We start from the raw sequence: 24,133 nt of genomic DNA, 5'->3' as shown, positions 1-24,133 counted from the left end.
TCACTGGATATGAACAGGTGTGGAATCTTGTTGGAGCTGTGGTGCAGCTGTTGGCGCATGCGCTATGTTGGAGCTGTTTGTTGGAGCTGTGGTGATGCAGGTTCAAGTTTGTGCTACGTCGTGATACATTGTGGCCTGAACTAGTCACATAACTAGTAGTGGCATGCTTATAGTCGCATATTTCTAGCTAACATGTCTAAACTTCAGTAAATGTTTAGTGTCACTTTCATGCATTGTTAACCTTGACAATGAAAAATAGTAATTGCTATATTATATTGTATTATTATAATTTAATACCATAGCGTGTTGAGGATTGCACATTTGAAAGAAAAATTAAAGTTTTGTCTGTTAGAGTTTAAAACGTTTTTTATTACATTTTTATTTTTATGAAAGGCAAAAAACTATTATGTAAATAAAATGCTGTATAAAAACAAACAAAGGAGGTGAAAGGAAGGTGAAAAAGTGAACAGCTGTTGAATATTTCTGTAAGTCAGTCATATGTAGAACATATGTAAAAGAGGTTGTCCATTTTCTGATTAGGTCAAGCTCTCTCTCGTCCTCTCATATAGTCTTATGGGCTTTCCTATGTATAATTTTCTAGCTAAGCGGTGCATAGCAAATAAGGGTCAAGAGTCTGATCTGTCGACTCCACAAGAATTAGAAAAAAGGACGCATGAAAGGAAGAGGATTGGAATGCATTGCAGCGGGTGAGGTGAAACTGGGACGTTTTCTTTAAATTTGGCTCTCTTCTTTCTGGCATTGACTTTGAGACTTAAAATCTCAAAGCATTTCAGCTGATAGAGAAACATAGTTGGCAGTTTAGAGCATTGATCTGTCTTGACTATTGGGAAATGATAAGTGTGTGTGAGAGCATTTGTACATGTGTGTATGGGTTGATTTCAAAGCACTGCAGTGACTCTACACGGAGTCTATTGTTTTTGGTGTGTGATCAAGGCACTTTTCACCTCTCTAACACACTGCCACAATCTCAATGACCTTTGCTGCCTTGAGGGTGAGTACATTGAGTTTCCCATCGATATGTTCCAGCAGTGCGTGAATGACTGTTTGACTGCTCTTAATAACATTTGAGGATGGTTTTTAACAACATTGCAGAATGGTTTCTCACTCCACTGAGCCATACAGTGCATTAGACCTAAATTGGACATAAACTGAAACCTACAGAAATTGAAGTGAGAACTCTGACACAAGTTTTCAATATTCAGTGTTAAATCAGTGCTTTACTTATCACTCGTCTGTCGGGGGCTTTTTGTGTTTTGAAAAGAACACTATGAAGCTGTGATACATTCCTCACCATCCCTGAAGAGCATTTGAATTATTTTAATCTTTGCTTAATTGCCATAATCTGCTTCACTGAGCTGAAATGCAGGCGTTCTTCGGAGACGCTGAGAAAGGAAGAGAATGAGTGGCGTTTTTTCCATTATCTTTCATAATAATTTTTTTGACAAGTTTAAATGGATATTTGGAATGTAAAATAAATGTGTATATATATATATATATATACATTTATTTTACATTTATATATATATATATATATAAACAATACACAAAATTTGTGCTTTATCACACATAAATTGCACAATATCCTTCCTACCTCAGATTGTACATTCTAGACATTGTTGGAAGTGTGGCCTATCGGTTATTGAACACGCTCCAACAGGTTAAGCCGTGATGTCCATGAAGTCGAGGTGAGTTTTAGTCTGTCTCGCATCATTTCCAGATTCCATTTCCGCCTCTTCTCCCATGGCTGGTTTGAGTGTCTCAGAACCTGCTAATCTCAGGGGATTTTCATGCGCGATAGTCTCTAGAGTTTACAGACAATGGTGCGAAAAACAAAAACATTGGCAGCTCTGCCATAACTGGAAAACAACCACCCGTTACGACAGTGTCATCAATAACATTGTCTCTGAAACCACAGCAACAGCAGCAGTAGACCACACCATGTTCAGCTACTTTCATAGGCAACATTGGGCAGAGGCTTACTAAAGCTAGGCAGATTGCAAAAAACGCTGCCTGTTCTGACAAATCTCAATTTGTGCTGTGACATACAGATGGTGCGGGCAAAATTTTTCATGTGCAACATAAATTCATGGACTCATCCTGTCTTGTTTCAGTGATTTTTGGCTGTTGTTGGTGGTATAATGGTGTAAATGGAAATATTTCATTAGTGTTGCTCACCACCGACAGTCTACCCATCTTCTAATATCTACTTTCAGCAGGATGACCACACGTCCAACTTGCCTAAGCAAGGTTCCATGTGGCACAATCAAAACTAGGTATGCACCAGTGTGTCGACCAATAATGATTTTCAGGGCCTATTCAAGGGTTAGTTCATTGCCAGAATAAAAACATCCTGATAATTTACTCACCCCCATGTCATCCAAGATGTTCATGTCTTTCTTTCTTCAGTCGAAAAGAAATTATGGTTTTTGAGGAAAACATTCCAGGATATTTTTCCAACAGTGGGAGCCAACAGGTTGAAAGTTCAATTTGCAGTTTCAATGCAGTTTTAAATTGCTCTACATGATCCCAGCAGAGGAATAAGGGTCTAATCTAGTGAAACGATCGGTCAATATCAAAAAAAAAAAAAAGTATACACTTTTTAACCACAAATACTTCTACACAAGTACTTCTGCCTACATCACGTGTGCATGGTTATGTAATGCGTGAGGTCAAGCTAGTGCAAGACAAGATTTTGTGCTTAAGAAATATATACATTTTTATTTTTTTTTAGAAAATGGCCAATCATTTTGCTAGATAAGACCCATATTCATCGCCTGGGATCATGTAGAGCTGCATTGAAAATGAAATTTGGACCTTCAACCCGATGGCTCCCATTGAAGTCCACTATATGGAGAAAAATCCTGTAATATTTTCCTAAAAAACCTTAATTTCTTTTTGACTGACGAAAAAAAGATATAAACATCTTAGATGACATGGGGTGAGGAAATTATCAGAAAATTATCAATCAAAAGTGTTGAATCAAAACCGAGACAGACTGCAACTCACGTGTGAAGAGAATTTCATAAAAAAAAAAAAAAAAAAAAGTTTAGTTATTGCAAGTCCTATGTGACTCTATGAATCACCTGTAGTTCAAGTCAGGGTTGCCAGGTCTGCGCTTTTTCCCTTCACCAAACATTATTTGTAGCCCCCACCCATCTAGAAATTTGTAGCACACCCCCCTATCCAGTAATGGTTAATCTTTGTGTTTTGTTACTTTTCATAAGAGACAAAATCTCAGCTCTCATATGGTGTCCATTTAGTTTTGTGGAAAGAAATATTAGAGAGTTTCAGGAGGATAAGCTGCCTGGCATGATGTTGCAGAAAAATAAACAAAGTAACCACTAAAATGTCCTCTTTGTGGTCATATTTTTACAGGAGTCATTTGTGACTTGTACTTTTGTGTTGCATTTGGCTTGGACATGCTGTTCTGGGAATAAAGGATGGGATTATCATAGATGTGGTGATTGAGTCTCTGCTGTGTTCTTTGGTGACGTAATGACTGTTGATTTACTGGAAAACAAGTAGTTTTTCACAAAAACACTCAACCTTGTAGTGCACTCAAGTGGTACACCTCCTCAGCCCTTCTCTGAATATTCATGAGCTCCCTCCCATATGCATGCATAATTAAATATGTGGAAGAGTCTGAAATCTCAACACAAATGGCTTTTGTTATTCAAATATTGAAATATTAAATGCCATTATGCATGTTTTCCAGGTGGCAGCATGTCAAGAATTCTCCGGAGTGAAGCTGGCATTTCTCTTTAGCATACGAGGGTAAAAGTGTAGTTTCAAATGCTTGCACTCTCACAGTGTGATACAGATATTGATGTTTCATATAGCTACAGTGAACGTGGATCAGGTGAGAGACAGGCAAAGCTTGTGATTTTTGTGTTATTGGATACAACCCCTGCTGTGCCTTTACAACAAAATGGATCAATATTTGAGGAGGTCTGTGTTGGTAGTGTTCCAGTACAGTTATCATAGTGTTTGTTGATTATGTAATAGTTTATATATTTTTTTTATGAATTAATAATTGTATAGACTAGTGTTCAAAAGTTTGGTGTCAGTAAAATTCAATTTCCAGTAAATGCTGTTCTTTTCAATTTTCTATTTGTCAAAGAATCTTGAAAAACTTTATTGTGGTTTTCACACAAATATTAAGCAGCTATTTTCAAAATTGATAATAATGTACCAAATCATCACATTAAAATGATTTCTGAAGAATCACGTGACACCGAAGACTGAAGTCATGGCTGCTGAAAATTCTGCTTTGCCATCACAGAAATAAATTAAATTTTAAAATGTATTAAAATAGAAAAGTTTTATTTTTTTACTTTGAAACTTCTTTATTAAAGCATTAAAGCATGGGATAAAAAAGACAAAGATTTCGGCTATCTGCCTTCGTCAGTGATATGTTTTAACTTTGATCTAATAAATGCAGCCTGGGTGAACATAAGAGACCGCTTTCAAAAACATAAAACAAAAAAATTACTGACACCAAATGTTTAAACTGTACTCTATATAGGAAATATAAGTTATTTAATCATCTAAGCACCTGGAGCTGTTAATGTAGTTTTAATATTGCACAGAAAACTTAAATAATTAACAAGATTTAAAAGCTTACGGAAAGTTCAAACAAGTTTTTCTGGTTAGTCCAAATGATGACTGACTTATCTTCTGATCTAACTGGTTGACCTAACAGTTGTTGCAAGCAGGTGTCCAGTTCACCATGCATATTTCTCTTCAAAGTTATTGGACAAATATAATTTCCGGTTGATATTTTTAGCTAGTTTCTGTCATAACCATTTAAATTAAGCTAAAAGCTAGCTCACATTTCATTTTTTGCTTTAATCTGATTGGTATCACCTGGTTTTGTGAAGTGTGGTTCACATTACATAGTTTGTGTAAACCAATGCATTGAGATTAGGCTAAATATACAAAGCTAGTTTATGTTTACAGCAATAGCTATCAGTATTTTATATACAGTGGTCATTTATGTAAACTCTGTATTTTCAGTGCAGGAAAATTCCTGTATATCCTATATCACCAGATCCAGCCCATAGATTGCAGCTGCCAGACCTTCTTTATATATTCTTGCTGCATCATCTTTGTAAAGTCTCAGAACCAAAGCTCCAAACAGATCCACAGACATCGAATCCCTTCGGCTTTTGCATGCAGTCATGCTGACATACACTTCTGCACCGACACACACATCATGCATTCACTGACATAAGCATGCAGCACCATACTAGAGCGCACATCACAGGCTGCTGAAGAGGTACGGAGATTACGCCCTGGAGTATCATTCTTTGGAAACTCAAGGGCCCTCTAGCCGGGAGCCTCCGTCTTTGTACGGAGCGAAAAGGATTTGGTGTGTGTGGGTGTGTGTCGGCATTACCTGAAAATCTCACTCTTATGGATACAGAGGTTCAGTTGTTCTTATGCACCAGGTTTTCTTGATTCTCTCCTCCCCATCCCTTCCTCTCCTGTCTTTTTAAACTGAACGACCTCTATCACTTCTTAGGCAGGGCACTGGGGAAACGGTGGAAGTTAGGCAGTAGGTCAATGAATATTAATAAGACATTTTATACTCCTTCCAAAGGCCAGGCATGACACGTCTCCCCCCCCCCTCCCAGTCTTCTTTCTGGCCTTCTTTTCGACATCACTCCATCTTCAGTGAATGAAAAGAATGAGTTGGACTCGACAGTGACCTTATAGGCCCCTTGAGCCACAGAGCCAAGATGGGGTTGTTGATTAATAGCGATGTATAAAAAAAATAGCACTTTTCAGTCAGAAATAGGACCTGGCTCAGACACATTTATGTGAAGGCAACCAAAGTTTGAGTCTGATTCAGGTCTTATCTGTATAAACATTTAGATTGCTTATTATTGTTTTTATTATTTGGTCACACTTTAGTTTTGGGACAAATTTTCACTTTTAACTAACAATTATCTATGACATTTGCCTCAATAAATTACTAATTTAATGCTTATATTTAGAAATTAAGTTTAGGTATGGGATATGATTATGTGGAATAAGGCATTATTATGTGCTTTATAAGTACTAATAAACAGCCTATATGCTATTAATGTGCATGTTAATAAGCAAGTAGTTAATAGTGAAAATCGGCCCCTAAACTAAAGTGTTACCAATTATTTTTCTACATTGTCAGCCACCCTTAAGAATTTTGTAATGTAATAAATACAAAATTATTTTCATTTTAAATATTTATTTATTCATTGAATTACACAATTTAAATGTTTATAAATATCATGAAACATAAATTATAATGAAATTCATATATTTTTATTTGTAAACAAACAGTAATGTTTAATATTTATATACTATTGAAATAAATGTTTTTAATTATAAAAAAAAAACAGTAATCTAATTAATTTCTTTATTAATCATAATTATTACTATTGTATTACACTATTCATACATTTCTGTTAGCTTTAAGGGTACCTTAAAAAATAATTATTATTAGTTATTAGTTGCTAATTCATATAGTTGCTAATAATAGTAATTATACTTATTATCATTATTATGATTGGCAATAATTTTAATAGTTTAATAATTGACAACTAAATTATCAACATTTTTTTGTTGTTGTGTTCTGATTGCTGGACCTCAGAATGGGATTCTTTCATTCTGAACCCTTTAGGATGCATAACTATATTAACAAGTTGTGTTTTGCTTTTGAAAACCATTTCTATACTGGTTATAAGTTATATCTGTCCCTGATCAGCAATATCTGTCTATCTAATAATATCAGCCTAGCGTTTCATTCATACTGGTCTAATAAAGATATTTCTGCAGGTTGTTTATAGATGTGTTGCAAAGTTAAAGCCCTTGAAAGGTGCATTAGGATTTCTCTCTGTATTTGAAAGATGTTTGTAGACCTCGAGCTGAACCTGTATGATGAGTTTGCAGTCATCACATGGTTCACCCTTTCCTCTGATGTTCAGGCCCAATTGAGTCTGTCCTCTTCCTGACTGTTTCATCCTCAGTCCAGGACCCAGCGGAGTCTGAAGTTTACACAGTTCCACCACGAATCCCTTTCGTTTGATAAATAGAAAAACAAGATGTTAATTATGGAGTAATCCCTTTTAAGGGCTCATCTCCTGCATCTCCTCCCTGCTCTGAGCTCAGGGTGGCCTTAATTTATTCATTATGCATAAGCAATTTATTATTAATTTCCTCGTATTCTTTCTACACATACTCTTCAGAGTGGTGTTATGGAGAGGAAATCGGAGAAATCTGAAAAAACATGAAAAACATATAAAAACATGATATCTGTTTTTATATGAGCCACATCTGCCTGGTTTGGTCGAGCTCTCTCTCTCTCGCTGTCTTTCTTGGCTGTTTTCTTGCCCGATGGCACGGACTTGGAGATCAGTCTCAGAAAATTGCTGAGCGTTGTAATTGACTTTGGCCAGGTTGGAGGCCAGAGGTACTGTGCGTCTGTCGTTATGCCTTGAAAAGACTTATGATCTAATCCCACCAGGGCCGGCCTGTATTTTGCAATGTAAGCTACCTAAATACACACACTGACTCTGTATATACTACTGATGACTTGCATATGTGGGTTTACTTTTGGTTAGTGCACATGGACATGTTGAGCTGCAGCAATGAACCACATAGATTAATGAAATTAATGAAATGCACAGAATCGAATTAGAAATAACCTAAAGGGATTGTTTGTCCAAAAAGATTGTTTCAGTCTTTGTTTCCACAGACACTGCAAGTCAGTGGACTCCATGTCATTGCAGTGTCAAAAACATTTGTCTGTCTGTCTAGTCTTCGATCATTCTATCTATCCCTCTATCTATTGTTCTTTTAATAGTTCTACCATTCTTTCAACTTATCCATCCATCCACCCACCCGTCTGTCTGTCTGTCAGTCTGTCTGTCGTTACTGTCTGTGTATCATTCTATCGTTCTTCATTCTGTCTGTTGATCTGTTTTCTCTATCATTCTGTCTGTCTATCTTCTTATCGATCATTCTGTTTCTATCTATCACTCTATTTGTGTTTCAGTTGTACTATAGTTCTTTCTGTCCACGTATCATTCTATTTATCTCTTTTAAACTCATCATAGCTGTTTAACTCATCATCGTCTAAATGTATTTTAGCATAACTGGAAGCTCAATTAACCAATCAGAATCCAGGACCTGAACTAACCAGCACAGGATGACGTGGGATTTCTTTGCAGCTGCCCATCTTCAGCTGTTTTCTCTCTGATGGATAGATCTGCTCTGTACTCTTACTTTCAGAAAAAGAGAGCTGGTGTTGATGCCCTGGAATTCTCTTTACGCCCACCTTTTTGTTTATGCTTACCTTTTTTTTTTTTTTTACTTCTCTTTCGCTCCTCCCCCTGATGAGTGGCTGTCTGTTGCCTCTCAGATCAATTCGCCCCTCAGCAACACTGCTTAGACAGTTTGTGACTGTGTGTGTGTGTGTGCATGTCCAATTCTTTATCCCTATGCCTTGATGTGTAAACCTATTCATAAGCATGCAAGTGCATTTGAGCTAGCTAGCATGTCTAAATATAACTAGTCACAAGAACAAGCGGATTCGGCTTGTCACTGTGCACTTATTGTGCTTAAATACTACAGTGATCAATAGAGATCCATCTCCTCCTCAGCAACACTACTTCCTGTCTCCTTCCCAGCACCAGCCTGACAGATTAGAAGCTTTTGACCCGCTCTTGTTCTGTCCAGTTAAAGGCTGGTAATTACCAGCCAGCCATTTCTGATGTTTACAGCTTCCAGAGAGACACAACTGTCAATGCCGTCTTTCTAACTGTCTGCTCTTTTTGCGTTTAGATGGATGAGGCAAAACAACTGAAGTCTTTAATATTTCCTTCGAGATGATTTTTCTTTCCACAGGCAGGCAGCCTTTTACTATTTGGTGCTATTTAACTAAAAGCTCCTCACGGTTGGAGTGGTATGTTTATGTGTGTGGGTCGGGAACCATTAGCTGTCACAGGCTGAGATGGAGCCCAGCTGAGTTAAAAGGAGCAACTTTCTCCAACACCGCGAATCACTGTATATGAGAATTTACACACTGACGGACTCGAGCGCAAATACACAGACGCACACATACCAAACTAACCCGTAAATGTGCAGTTGTTGTGTGTCTGCATGTGGCAAGGAGATTTCCTGCAGGTGGGGGAGCGTTGGAGTGGGTGGACGCCTTGAAGTGTGGCGTAGCTTGATGGCACTGCTGCAAACTCATTCAATTTGTCTAAGGATCCCCCTCCGCACGCACACACAGATTGTCTTTTGGTGGCGTGGGCAGATTCTCTGAAGCAAGGAGAATGGTTGCACCAGCGCGGGTACTCTTCGTCTCCCCTGGGGTCTGTTTTAAAGGATGATGGGATACGGGAGGGCGGAGGATATGTCATATTATTTTATTTTCATCTTTCCCTCCTGCCCTTGCGCTGATGTGCGTGGACGTAGTTCAGCGAAACAGACCTGCTTTATTCCGTGTTTTGTCCTCTTCTAACCTCCCTCTCTCTGTCATTCTTTCTCTCAGAAGTGTGTGTGGGTGATTATAGTGTGGATCTGTCTGGCTTTGCTTTTAGCACACGCTGTCATTGCTTCTGGTTTATGCATATATTCTACTAAGTGTGCGCACTGACTAGTCTCTCTAGGGGAACCCTTCGACTTCGTCACTGATTAGCTTATGGGTTTTTCGACCTGCCATCTACACCCGAGGATGCTGTCAAGGACATCGATGAAGCTTGGCAGAGGGTTAGGCATTTAAAGTAGCGCCTCAGAGAAGTGCAAAGTTCTCCACTAAGACCCCAGCCTGCTTTCTCTACTGAAATATCATGCTCTACAGAAAGTGTCCAATTACTTTTCATTTGAATTTAATTCAATATAGTAAATTAACATAATTTTTCAGTAAATGTGTTTTTTGTTTTTTCTTTGTTTTGTCTGTGTTTTTTTTTCTTTGGTTTTACTTTGTTTTTTATTGTTTTGTGTTTTTCAATTTTCCAAAATAACTTGTGCAGGGTTGCAGTTTTATGTTATTTATTTATTTATTTTTGTCTGGCATTACTTTTGAGCACACGCTATCTTGAGTGCTTCTTCTACTTAGTGTGCACTGACTAGTCTTCCTAGGGGAATTCCAGAAGGCCAATGGAACCCTTTGTATTGACCTGTTGTATTACTTTGTCACTGAGAAGCTATAATGCTTTTAAACCCACCATCTACACTGAGAACATTGTCAGGGACATCGATGAAGCTTGGTAGTGTATTAGACAGATAACCTCATTTAATGTCAGAGAAGTGCAGTGTTCTCTGCTAAAACCCAAGCCTGCTATATCTGTTACTGTTAGTATTTCGTATGAATCACGAACACCATTCAGGCCAATTAATATGTGTTTGTTTTTATTTTCTAACCAAAACATTTTAATAGAAAACTGAAGAGCCTCGGAGACCCGTGAACTGCAGGGCCTCGGTTTGCCTACTCCTTTTATCCAATTAGGAGAGAGATTGATATGACTCTGGAATGCATGCTGCGTTGAGGTGTTGCCTCAATGGTTATTCTCAGATAATAATAAATGTAGGTCAAACATGATTGGCTGTAATGGGTTTAATAGGCAGGTTATTAATCGTCTGAATGTGTAGGATAGTGGTTGAATGGAATTATGGTGTTGAAAATACTCGGGCCTAGGTGCCTAATTGATTTTCACATCAGTGAATAACGGTGAGACAGGAGACAGCAAGAGAGTCAAAGGAAGTGTGGGAATTAGGCAAGGCAAGTTTATTTATATAGCACATTTCATACGCAATGGTAATTCAAAGTGCTTTACATGAAAGAAAGTAAAATGGTCATAAAAAATAATAATATTGAGCACAGCAATAAAAATTAGTTGAAAAAAGACAAAACAAAAATTGTAATAATAATAATAATAAAAACAAGAAACTTAAAAACAAATATTCTCGAGCTTTGTTCAAACTCTTCCGCACTAAGTGAGCGGAAAAAAAAAAACTTCCAAAACACCTAACTATTCCACTACTTCACCCCCTACTTACTTTGACCATCATATCTGACCTATTTGCTAAAACTCGGGCGTGCCCCTGTCTGTAATGGTAGGAATTTAGAGTTGGTAGAGCGATTCACGACTAGAACTTCCCTTCTAGTGTCTCACATTCTCTCGGTATTTATACCTTCAAATGCACTAATTGCCTCTAGGGCTCTTAGTGCCTTAGAGAATGCATTTTGTCCCGGACTGTGCACATCTCTCAATCTATAGATGTGCACTCGTACACCTTTGCACTTACTAGGGATGTAACGGTATGAAAATTTCTAATCACGATTATAGTGACCAAAATTATCACGGTTATCAGTATTATCACGGTATTGTTAAAATGTGCTGGAGATGTTCAAAAAGTACCGAAACATAAATCACTTCACCAAGTTTCATACTTAAAAATCAACAAACAGCAAATAAAATGACTTTTTGTTTGCATAATCACTAAAACAATAACATTACCAATGAAGTCTGTATTTTAAATGACAATTTGACTGACAACAGTTTAATAGCATGTTCAAATAAATAATGTAAATGTTCAAATAAAGCTTTGAAAAAGTTTAACATAAAAGGTAGACCACACATTTCAGCCTTTAAAGAAAAGGGTTAAATTAAAATAATTAATAAATGATTATATGTATTTTATCTGCTCTATAAATAATTCTATATAGCATATCTGAATTGTTTAAATGTACATAAGTTTGTTTTTCATCAACCGGTTAAAATTTACAGCAGGTCATGAAAATTTGGTCCATTTTTTGGCCAGACAGAAACTGCACACAGGCTGAATGTAAATAAGTGTCTGTAAATCCACTCTCTGGCAGCAGGTGGCGCTTTATACGGAAAAGCTGAATTACAGCTGATTCCTGTGAACTCCGCGAACACTTCCTTTAGGTATTACATGGAGCGAAGATGAAAACAAAATGCCATCAAATCGTTTCTGAAGACAGTCCGAACCTTCAGAGGTACATTCATATAATTAATTCATTGATATATTAATTTGTATAATTCCCTCAGCACTCTTTTAAAACCTCCCAGCTTTTCCGCCCTGTTTTCACTCAGAACGAAACTACTGTGCTGCTGTGCGCACGTGAGACTGTTACTGAAAACTCTGCTTTATGCCGGACAGTATTTATTTATCGCGAGTTGTTTAAATCACGGTAATCGAATACGGTTTTAATGATAATTAAAATATGAAACGGTAATACTAACCGCGGGGAATTTTATCATGATTTATCGTCAAACCGGTAATCGTTACATCCCTAGCACTTACAGGTGTACCTAAATTATGACACTAGTTTTCTTCTGGTGTCCCTCACTCATATCTGAGTGAGTCCATCGCTCTCCCCCTCCCGCACTCCCTCCGCTTACAGACAGTCCCTAGCCAGAAACTGATTAACTAACACACTTGTCTTTCTTTGCCCACATTCTCTTTACCATCACAGCACTTACTTTACCCTTCATTTTAAACTTTTAAAATGATATAAAATTGGTTTAAAATTAATTTAAAATAGTTAAGAATAGAAAATGATTATCACAGCAATAAAAACAAGAATAATAACCACAAAAATAAAAACAAGGAAAATGATATAAAATGAAAGTACAGTGGAATCAGTTCGGACGTAGCACAGTGCTCAGTCAACAAATGCACAGCTAAACAGATGAGTTTTGAGTCTGGATTTAAATGTTGCTAATGTTTTAGCACATCTGATCTCTTCTGGAAGCTTGTTCCAACTGTGCGTGGCATAATAGCTAAAAGCGGACTCCCCTTGTTTTGTGTGAACCCTTGGTGTTTCTAACTGACTCAATCCTAATGATTTGAGTGGTCTGTTAGGTTTATATTCAGTGAGCATATCTGCAATGTATTTGGGTCCTAGGCCATTTAGTGATTTATAAACGAGAAAAATAACTTTAAAATCAATCCTAAATGTAACTGGAAGCCAGTTTAAGGACCTGAGGACTGGTGTGATATGCTCAGATTTTCTGGTTCTAGTCAGAATCCTGGCAGCAGCGTTCTGGAGGAGCTGCAGCTGTCTAATGGTCTTCTTAGGAAGGCCGGTGAGGAGACCATTACAATAATCCACCCTGCTGGTGATAAAGGCATGAACAAGTTTCTCCAAATCTTGACTGGAAACAAAACATCTAATTCTTGCAATGTTTTTGATATGATAGTATGCTGATTTAGTTACTGCTTTGACATGACTATTAAAACTAGGGTCTGTCTCCAAAATCACCTCGATTTTTAGTTGTTTGACCCCTAGAGTCAAGGTATGCATTCACCTTGAGGACTTCATCTTTGTTTCCAAATGCAATGACTTCAGTTTTCTCCTTGTTTAACTGAAGAAAGTTTTGGAACATCCAACTGTTAATTTCATTAATGCATTTGCAGAGGGAGTCAATGGGGCTGTAGTCATTTGGAGATAAGACTAGGTAAATCTGGGTATCATCAGCATAGCTGTGATAGGCAATTTGGTTCTTCCTCATTATCTGACTTAGTGGGGGCATATACAAGCTAAACAAGAGCGGTGCAAGAATTGAGCCTTGTGAGACTCCGCATGTCATGGACGTCCACTTAGACTTATGCTCTCCTATACTCACATAATAACCTCTCCCTTATAAGTATGACCTGAACCATATGAGTACCATCCCAGAAAGCCCGACCCAGTTTTCCAGTCTCTCTAGAAGTATGTTATGATCGACAGTGTCAAATGCAGCATTAAGATCTAGTAGTAGCAGCACTGATATTTTGCCAGTATCAGAATGAAGGCGAATATCATTTAATATCTTATGAGTGCTGTCTCTGTGCTGTGATGCACTCGGAAACCAGATTGAAAATTGTCCAGATATCCATTTGAGTTTAAGTAGTTGTTCAGCTGATTTAAAAACTACCTTTTCAATAATCTTACTTATGAAAGGAAGATTTGATATTGGTCAAATATGAGACTTTCATGGGAAGTCGTGGCCTAATGGTTAGAGAGTCAGACTCGTTGCGAAAGGTTGCGAGTTTGAGTCTCAGGCCGGCAGGAATTGTAGGTGGGGGGAGTGAATGTACAGCGCTCTCTCCACCTTCAGTACCATGACTGAGGTGCCCTTGAGCAAGGCACCGAACCCCACTGCTCCCCGGGCGCCGCAGCATAAATGGCTGCCCACTGCTCCGGGTGTGTGTTCACGGTGTGTGTGTGTGTGTTCACTGCTGTGTGTGTGCACTTTGGATGGGTTAAATGCAGAGCACGAATTCCTAGTATGGGTCACCATACTTGGTCGTATGTCACTTCACTTCACTTCAGAAAATGTTTCGTTTGAATGGTACTATATTTAATATAAATAAATACATAGACAATACAATATATTTATTTAAAATGTAATTAAATATAGTTAATGAAAATAATGGCTTATGCAAAAATACGTAATTTATGTTTTACACAAATAAAAATAGTTGATGTATACATTTTATTATGGAAATTAATTTTATTTCATTTCAATTTGTTTTAGCATCGATTCTCCAAATCACTTGTTCTGTATAGGGTTGTGTTTTTTGTTCTGTTTAGTTTTTTTGCATTTTAACTTGCATTCATAGTCTACAAAGCTTAAAAATTTTCAATGGCAAACCAAATCAGTTGCCATATCCTTTAGTTTTACTCCAACTAAATTTTTTCCCTGCAGTCATTTCTATGTTATTTTGCCCCCCTTGAGTTTTCAACTATTTTCTGTCATTTCTTGGAGCATGCTGGTACCATGGCATGGAATGGCACTTTTTTTTTTTTTTTTTCTCAGAAATCAGACATTTTCTCAGCTGTTAAATTGCGCTCCTGTTGCACTGAAGGGAAATTAATTACTTTCTCTCTCCACCTCCCTCTTTTGGAGGAGAACAAGAATAAGAGTCACCACAGGGGAGAATTCACTCCTTTTGCCATAGAAGTCATTGCGTTCTGTGTGTGTGTGTGTGTGTGTGCCAGTCTAGCTGTTTCAAGCCCCCTCTCCTTCTATCTCACTTGCTTTGTCTTTTCATGTTTAGCCCTTCTGCTATTCGTGCGTTCTCTTGCCAGCTCTCTCCATCTGTAAACATGCTGTCTTTACCTTTTAGTGCTGTAGCCTAAAAGATGTTCTGCCTCTCACAGATTTAGTCTTGGTTTATGATTAGCTGATAAGCCAAATACTTTATCTTCTGCCTTCAGTCTCAAAGATTTGCATATTTATTGTATGGTCATGCATTTCAGTCTTGTGCTTGGTATATAGCTGTTCAGTTCACAGTCCTAAAAACCAGAGAGAGAATTAGCATTTTCAAGCCATTGATTCCCTCATGATATTTTAATGATTCTGTGGTTAATGTTAACTTCCCGTTTTGTTCTACATCATATACTACCATTCGAAGGTTTGGGGTCAGATAAAAAATTAAATAAAATGTACAGCTGTTTCCACAAAAATATTAAGCAGCACAACTGTTTTCAACATTGATGATAATGAGAAATGTTTCTTGAGTGGCAAATTAGCATATTAAAATGATTTCTGAAGGATCATGCTACACTGATGACTGTAGTAATGACTGGTGAAAATTCAGCTTTGCCATCACAGGAATAAATTACTGTACATTTTAAAACAATTCAAATAGAAAACGGTTGCCCTCCCCAAGCTTTTGAATGTTACTGTAAATTAAAGTCACACCTCAAAATTGTGTGCTTCAAAATTGTGCAAATTGCTGCATATTGACTACAACTGTTATTGAATTTGTCAGGCATTTCGTAGACATTTCGTATTTATGTAGTAAGTTGTTTTAAAATAGATTTTTTTAAGATTAACATTTGAAGTATGGTTTTCTGTAACTTATGTTTGGGAAAAAATACGTAAAATATAGGGGTGGCTCGATACATGTATTCGTACCAAACCGTCACTGTACGTGCATGAGGCCTTACAACGAATACAGGCAATTCATCCTCAATCCAGAAGGGGGCGCCCGCAGCAACGCTTTTAAACGTTTGTGCGCTGTAAGGTGTGCATTATTATTATTATTATTATTATTATTATTATTATTTCCCGCATCATATTTTATAGTTATTTCCCATTTCATAGAATGCGTTTTTGCATTTAAAAAAAAAAAAAGACAGGGGCTCTGTGAATAGCCGCTTAGGACGCAGCTCACGTGCATGAAGCGCTCTATTTCCCTAAACAACCACAGGTCCGATTTTCTGACACAGAATGAGAGCTTTTTAAATCACGAACACGATTATTTATTTTTAAGTATTTTTTTATTTTAGTTAGTTTTTACTGTTGTTAGTTTCATTTAGTTTTAATTTTTCATTTGTTTAGGCATTTTAATTTTATTTCAGCTTACGAAAATGTTTTTTGACCAATAGATTTAGTCCTATTTTCAGTTTTTGTTTACGAAAATAACCTTGCTTTAAAGGCTAGTTAACTCAACTGTTTGCAAAAGTGGAGCTTTGTGCTCGTGTATCCTACCTCTCTCATTCGGCACAAATCCAAATATTCCATAATATTTCCATATTTGCGATGTAACGTATCTGAATGCTAAACTATTATTTATTATGTAAATTATAGGCTTTGTATTTCAGTCGCGTTCCAACGGTGACACAGAGGCGGGTGCGCTGATGTTTGTATTTTATTTTGATAAAGTACCAACTTTAGCAATGCTGGAACTGATGTGTGTGCGTGCGTGCGTGTGCGACACGATCACTTCAACTGTTTCCTTATACCAGCAGAATCAACTTTAAACACTTATTGTCTTATTAATGCATCACTGTATAAAGGTCTGCTTTTATTTGTGTACACTCACAATGAAAACAAAACTTTGTGCTTTTATGAAATAAAGAAAACAAATAGGATGTTGCTTTCTGCCATTTGAGTTTCCTTTCTGTGAACAAATTAAGCCTGTCACAAAAATGAACTGAAACTCAGCATATATAGGCTATGTTACATGTCGCACTGTTTTTCCCCTTGTTTATCTGTTAATTAAATCAAAAATATTTCAAGAATTTATTCATTGTATGTATGTATATACAGTGCCCTCCAAAAGTATTGGAACGGTAAAGACAAAATTGCTCTGTTGGCTTGGATTTAAATCTGGAAATTGATTTGGGCAATCTAAGACTTCCCATTTCTTCTTATAAATTCCTTGACTGAACTGGCAGGGTGTTTTGGGTCATTGTCCTGATGCAATATGAAGCACTTTCCATTGAATCTGGTGGCATTTTCTTGAATATTGGTAGGCAAGATGGTTTTGTACCCTTCCAAATTCATTCTGCTACTGTCATCATACATCAAGTCATCAGTAAAGTTGAGAGGGCCTGTTCCAGAGACAGCCATACATGCCCATGCCATGACACCACCTCCACCATGCTTTACAGATGAGGCTGTATGTTTGGGATCATTTACAGTTCCCTTTTTTCTCCACATGTTTGCTTTTCAGTTCAATGATACAGAACAAGCTTATTGATAAGTAAGCAGTTATTTAATTTCCTAATACTGATTACTCACTAGAAATGATTTCAGACACCATCTTTATTTTGCTTAACCATACAGGACTGTGGGTATCAAGGTAGCGAAGGATACATCTATTCTGCTTTTAATTATCGACCAAATGAAGATATCCCAGGAAGCAGGAAGTAAGGCTAACATTGGATTCAACACGACTTGATGCCTTCTTCGAAATGTGTCTTTCAAAGGCAGTATTCTCCAGTTCCGGATGCAGCCTTCATTTCAGCGTTGATTCCGCTTGTTCTGTCTAGTACTTTTGGAAACATGCTTGTTCTTAAGCTCCTGGTTGCATTGGGAACATGCTTGTTCTTGGTTATAGCTGTATTGTCGGGAACACGCTTGTCCCAGAGCTATCTGGTTGTTATTGGAACATGCTTGTTCTAAAAGTTGTAGTTTTATTGGGAACATGCTTGTTCTTAAGCTGCCTGGTCGTTATTGGGAACATGCTTGTTCCGGAGCAATCCGGTCGTTATTTGTAGCATGCTTGTTCTTAAAGCTGTAGTTGAATTGGAAACTTTTTTTCTTAGCCTATCAGGAGTTATGGAGAACATATCGCTAAGCTTTTAAGGCATTGGCAACATTCATTAGGCCATCTGTTTAAGGCAACATGTTTGTTTCTACAGGTCATGTGGGTTTTGCAAAATATTTGTTTTGATCATTGGTTAAGGGGAACATTCTGTTGCTAAAGGCTTTGAGATTTTGCTATCAGTTTGTGTTGGGGGATATCAGCATATGGTTTTGTTTTGGGGGGTTATCGCTGCTCTCCCTGCTCTCATCCATGCAGCCTAGCGTAGGGAGTTCTTGCCCAGAACAGAACCATACCGCCAATCCAAACTGTATGCTAATTGTCAATCATCTTTGACGATAGTGGTCCTGACAGAAATTAACGTGACCTGCCAGAACTAATGCTACGCTCAGTCAAGCTCGCATCAGCTGACTCTCAGCTGATCCCCATCTACCTATAGGAATATGACACCTATCTAAGCATCCATATATAAGGTCATCAGTATTATCAGCAGTTTTCGCATTGCTCAATAGCTAATTACCCTCCTCCATCCCCAACTCCTCTGTCAGTCAGGATCCAACCTTCTGATTCTCTTTTGAATCAGACAAATTCAAAATGTGTACATAAAATTACTGAACTTTAACAAATCTGCAATACTTTTGTTGGTTCTGTTCTGTTTACCATGGGGGGTTATCGCTGCTCTCCCTGCTCTCATCCATGCTAGGCTGCATGGATGCGCAGGGAGTTCTTGCCCAGAACAGAACCATACCGCCAATCCAAACTGTATGCTAATTGTCAATCATCTTTGACGATAGTGGTCCTGACAGAACATGAATTTCACCAGCTGAAGAGGAGAGTAAAGGCAAAAACTCCCCAAAACAAGCAACAATTGGGATTGGCTGCATTAAAGGCTGGGAAAAGTGTTTCAAAGGATGAGACCAAGAGTCTGGTGATGTCTATGGGTCACAGACTCACTGCTGTGATTGTGTGCAAGGGATCTGCAACTAAATAATAGCTTTTAATCTTTTATATCTGCCTTATGTTCAACTGTCCCAATACTGCTCACATCAATGAGTGGGATGAACTCTAAAAGTGCTGATCTTTTTATTTGATAAAACATGTATGTGTTGAAACGCTAATAATAAAATGTGACATTCTGTAGTTTTGTCTCATATTCATCTTTTAATCATATTTGCAAATGTCTTGACTCCACAGCCAATAGAGCAATTTTGTCTTTACTGTTCCAATACTTATGGAGGTGACTGTATATAATGTAATATAATATTTAGTATTACTACTGTGCTACTCTGTGTTCAAAATAAATGAAAAGAAAGCGAGCATAATAGATTTTTTTTTTCCTGTTGTACCGATATCGTATAGAACCGTGACCCCCGAACCGAGCTACGTACCGAACCATGACATCGGTGTACCGTGCCACCCCTAATAAAATATGAAAGTCTTTCCAAGTACTGTTAACCACAGATTTGACTCATAAAACGCTATTTTAAAAACTCATTAGTAATTCCAGAAGGAACCTTTGTCAAATTAGCATTCTGAATTGGCCTTCCAATAGACGTCATGACTGAACAGCTCTTTATTCTTTTTTCCCTTTGTTTTAATTATATAAATTTCTATTTCCCCTGCAAAAAAATACAAAAGACGTTTAACTCTCTCTCTCTCTCTCTCTCTCTCTCTCTCTCTCTCTCTCTCTCTCTCTCTCTTTCCCTCTCTCTCTCGCTCTGCTTCCCTCCTTTTTCTCAGTGTGAGATGAAAGATGTCGAGAATGAAGAAAAGCGAAACTCCTTGTTCCTGGAACTGTTGGAGTCTAGCAATAAATGGGAGTACTTTCAACACCTTATGCTCCTCCTACAGGCGTGGCCACCAGTGACTGACAAGAGCAGGTGAGACTTCGGTGTTGACACTCAATTTCCAATTTAAATATTCACTTTGGAAAAAAAACTTAATAAATCTTTACAATAAAGTGTCATTTGTTAACATTGGTTAATGTATTAACTAACATGAACAAACAATGAACAATACATTTATTACACTATTTATAAATCTTTGTTAATGTTGGTTAATAAAAATACAGTCGATCATTGTTTGTTCATGCTAGTTCACTGTCCATTAACTAATGTTAAAAAACACAACTTGTGATTTTAATAATGCATTAGTAACTGCTGAAATTAACATTAACTAAAATTAATAAATGCTGTAGAAGTATTGTTCATTCTTATTTCATGTTAACAAATGTAGTTAGCTAATGTTAACTAATGAACCTTATTGTAAACGTATTGTTACCAAAACTTCTTATATAAGGTATAATGTAAATAACAGATAAATAAAAAAATGAAAAAATGTAGGAGATTGGTTGGCAGAGACGGCAGTGGCCATTATACGAAATATCTGACTGCAGAATGCCAGGATTGACCAATCAGAAACAAGTATCTTCGAGAGACCAGTATATATGCAATCACTTTTGCCACAAGCATTTTTCCCCTAAATAATGTCCTTATGAATCTCTTGTTCAAAATTGTTCCCTTTAATACATACAGTATATATAAATCAAGCTGCTTTCTCATTAAATGTCTTTGAATTGGAGTGCTATTAGACCATTAAGTGTGATTGTAGGTTTGATGAGGTAAATTGTTGTGTGTTATATAACTGAATGATTTTTTGAGGTTGAGGTTGAGTCAAGGCTGGCAGAATGTGCGCTGATGATTGGAGAGCTGTTCTGTATTTGGATCAATAGACAGAAACAAAGAATATAAGCCGGCTGATTATGCATTGTGCCACATTTTCAAATAGCTTGAGGTTTTTTGTTTTCATGAGTTTTAAATTGACATTTTTAGAGAAGAACACTGTATGTGTGTGTTAATGTGTCCATGTGAGTTTTTGTGTGTTTGTCATTATGCTCTTTGGCATTTTAAACAAAAGGTGAGTGCGATAAGGAGCCAAATGTAGAGAGGATAAAGGAGAGCTTCACTATACATTCATTTATTCACATGTGCGGCATTTGTGATCACACAGTGCACCAGGTGTGTGTATCATTACTTAAGATTCAGATGGCACATTTGCTGTCTCCTGAACACCTGTTTTTGTTGCCCCTCATTCTGTCTTGCTTTAGTAAGTCCCAGAAAAGGCCATCCAAATGGAAATCAATTTAAATCGACACACTGCAGAGCTTTGGGTGGCAGCCTTTTCTTAGAGGATACATGACACTGGCCACACCATGATCCTTTTAAAGTATCTCTAATGTTTTTCCCCATTAGAGCTCCGCAGGTTTCATTCTGCAGAACCTTTGCTTGTAGAGCCTTAAAGGGATAGTTCTGTTGTCATTTACTCAACTTTATGTTGTTTCATACCTGTATGACTTTCTTTCTTCTGTGGAACCTAAAAGATATTTTTTTTAGTTCATACAATGGAAGTAAATTGTCACTAGAACTGTTTGGTTACCAATTTGGTTACATTCTTTAAACATCTTTGTTGTTGCACAGAAAAAAGAAAGTCATATTCAGATCAAGAGTGATTAAATAGTTCTGGTGGTACTTTTCGTTTATATTCATGTAGTCTCCATAGACATTAAAAAAAAAATACAATATGAAAATTCTGTGAAATCTTACATTGACCAGTTAAATTCCAGAAAATGGAGGGGAAAAAGCATAAAAGTGGTCTATGTGGCTCATGCACTATAATCTTCTGAAGTCATATGATAGCTTTGTGTGATTTGTCAACTAAATCAAATATGCTAATGGTTTAGATTGGATGTCACTAATATCAAACATAATTGGTTTTTGCATTTCTTGTAACCAAACACCACAATGCCAAACCTGCTCCAGTGTGATTTCAGAGCTTAGCAGATCAACTTAAATTTCATTTTATGACTTTAGAATACTTGCAATATAGTGCATGAGTTATATAGACCATTTTATGGCACCTTTTATGGTGCTTTTATAGTTAAAACTGTTGTTTTATAGAGAAGATCTAGGTGAATATTCTTTAAAATTCACTTTTTGTTAAAAAAAGCATATGGGTTTAAAAAAAATATGAGGGTGCGTTTGCGTTTTTTAATGAACCTTTCCTTTAAGGAAGTTTTCATAGGCAATCTATGTATCCTTTAACTACTGTAATGAATGTAATTACGTTTTCCAGGTTCCTCGTTGTCTCTGTAACTGTGGAATGTGTTATTATCTACAGTAAAACATTCTGTGTATGAAAGACCGACTTCAATTATAAGAGGAATCAGTGTGTGTGCGATTGCATTTGATTATGATTGTGTGTGTTTATCTCAGTCAGCAGTGGAGTTTGTTAGAAAGCTTCTCTCATCTCTCGTAGAAGTCATGAGATAAGCAAATGCGCTGTTTTATAGCTGCACGCATGTAATATGCCATGATAATTATGATAGGATTTCTTTTTCATTATACAGACCTTTCCTATTAAAAGTTTGACAGTGCCTCATGAACTTTCATGATTCTTATTTCATGTCATTACATCTTTAGCACTGTTTTTGAATGTTGGTCTCTCTCTATACAGGTTGGAGACAGAGCAGAATCCCTGGGTAGGTCTTACATCTGCCCTGCTTGCACACTCCTCAAGCCTTTCTCAAATCAACATCGGGGATGAGGTTCTGACTATGTGCCGCTCGCTCTACCCGACCAAGCACAAACTTAACCCACAGGTAAGAGTGTGTGTGTCATCATCATTACACATTAATGCCACTGACAGCATGTCTAGAGTAAAAAAAAAAGAATCTGCGAAGATGTTGAAAATGCTTCTACCTTTGTAATAGATCTCTGTGCTTTTCCTGTAACTTGTTACTGTGAGTGCGGCTCTGCTATGTTGATTATAGCGTGACATTCACACTTCACTTCCGTTTATTCTAGTGCATTGGGTACATTTGCTCTCTGCTGTTGAAGGCTGGGATTAGGCTGCCCGCTCTGAAGTTGATGACAGAGAGCGAGGATGAGCATCTGCGCAAACTGACCCAGGATCAGATCAAAAACATCACTGATGTAAGTTTCATTCTGACTGCGTTTTCTCTCACAGGCCAAATCCGATGTCCCACGATGTTGCAGATGGCTCAGTAACCACAAAGTGGACATTTTTTTTATTATTCAGTTCAGCTGCTTCATGCATTTACCTTGATTGTGTGTTTTCTTGGAATCTAATCCATGACTTTGGCATTTCTAGGTCAACACTTAACAGTTGAGGTACAGGAACAGTGTTTTAATTATGGCTTGGTTGACAGTATTGATGAATTTTAATCAATCTTCATTTTTGAAGAACCAATACTGATTCTTAAATTCCAACATCAGTCTTTTAGTCTGATGTTTTCTGTTGATTTGTGAATAAAATGTTGCTAAAGATTACTAGTTGCATGCCTGGCATTAAATCATCATATTTCAACAACGAATTGAAATATAAACATGTTTCTCATTAAACAATTTTATTTCAAAACTGCCTTAAATGTTTTCATACAACTCAGTTTCTAATTTGAGTGTTAATTATTATATTTAGAAATAAATAGCAATTACGTTTGTTAATTTTAATAATACTATAGTAATGTACCAACTAACTGGGTTCCCTGTATAGTTTACAGCATTAATTGATGGATTGTATTCCTTAAGAAAAACTGACATGTACATGATGTATATCCAAACTAAGTGACATGATTGAATTGAATTGAAATCAAATTATTTTGATTTAAGAGCTTGTGAATCGAATTGAACCAGTATGTTATTAAATGGTAATGTCAATACCTAGCCCAAATTTTAAAGAGGCATTTCTGCAGTGTTGTTTAGTACGATTTATAGACAATCATAGTACATATTATTTTGAATGGTTGCAGAGTAGATGAAGTTTAAAAATATGTAAAATTACATTTAATCTATAGATGAATCAGATTAAATTCTAAAAGGTTTTAGTGAAGTTAACATAGTTGGGAAGGTCATCGATTGGAGGGTCTTTTAAAATCTAACCAGGCTATTTTATTCATTGGCCTGTGATCATTCTGCATTTTCTAAAAGTGGCCTCCGGGTTAAATAATTGAAGTATTTCTGTCATTTGTGCTGAC

General features: G+C 37.0%; 1 protein-coding gene across 2 annotated transcripts in view; it reads left to right on the top strand.

Annotated features, from left to right (window-relative positions):
- Positions 1-24,133, top strand: part of nbas (NBAS subunit of NRZ tethering complex) — a 168,852-nt gene that overhangs the window by 129,833 nt on the left and 14,886 nt on the right. For both annotated transcript variants that reach the window (XM_079375563.1, XM_079375562.1), the window contains exons 49-51: positions 19,822-19,961; positions 22,594-22,738; positions 22,944-23,072. In XM_079375563.1, coding sequence (XP_079231689.1) covers positions 19,822-19,961; positions 22,594-22,738; positions 22,944-23,072 — 414 coding nt within the window. The remainder of the gene's footprint in view (positions 1-19,821; positions 19,962-22,593; positions 22,739-22,943; positions 23,073-24,133) is intronic.

Source organism: Barbus barbus, assembly GCF_936440315.1.
Source record: "Barbus barbus genome assembly, chromosome: 24".
Taxonomy (NCBI): Eukaryota; Metazoa; Chordata; class Actinopteri; order Cypriniformes; family Cyprinidae; genus Barbus; species Barbus barbus.
This window is presented reverse-complemented; position numbering and strand designations above follow the sequence as displayed.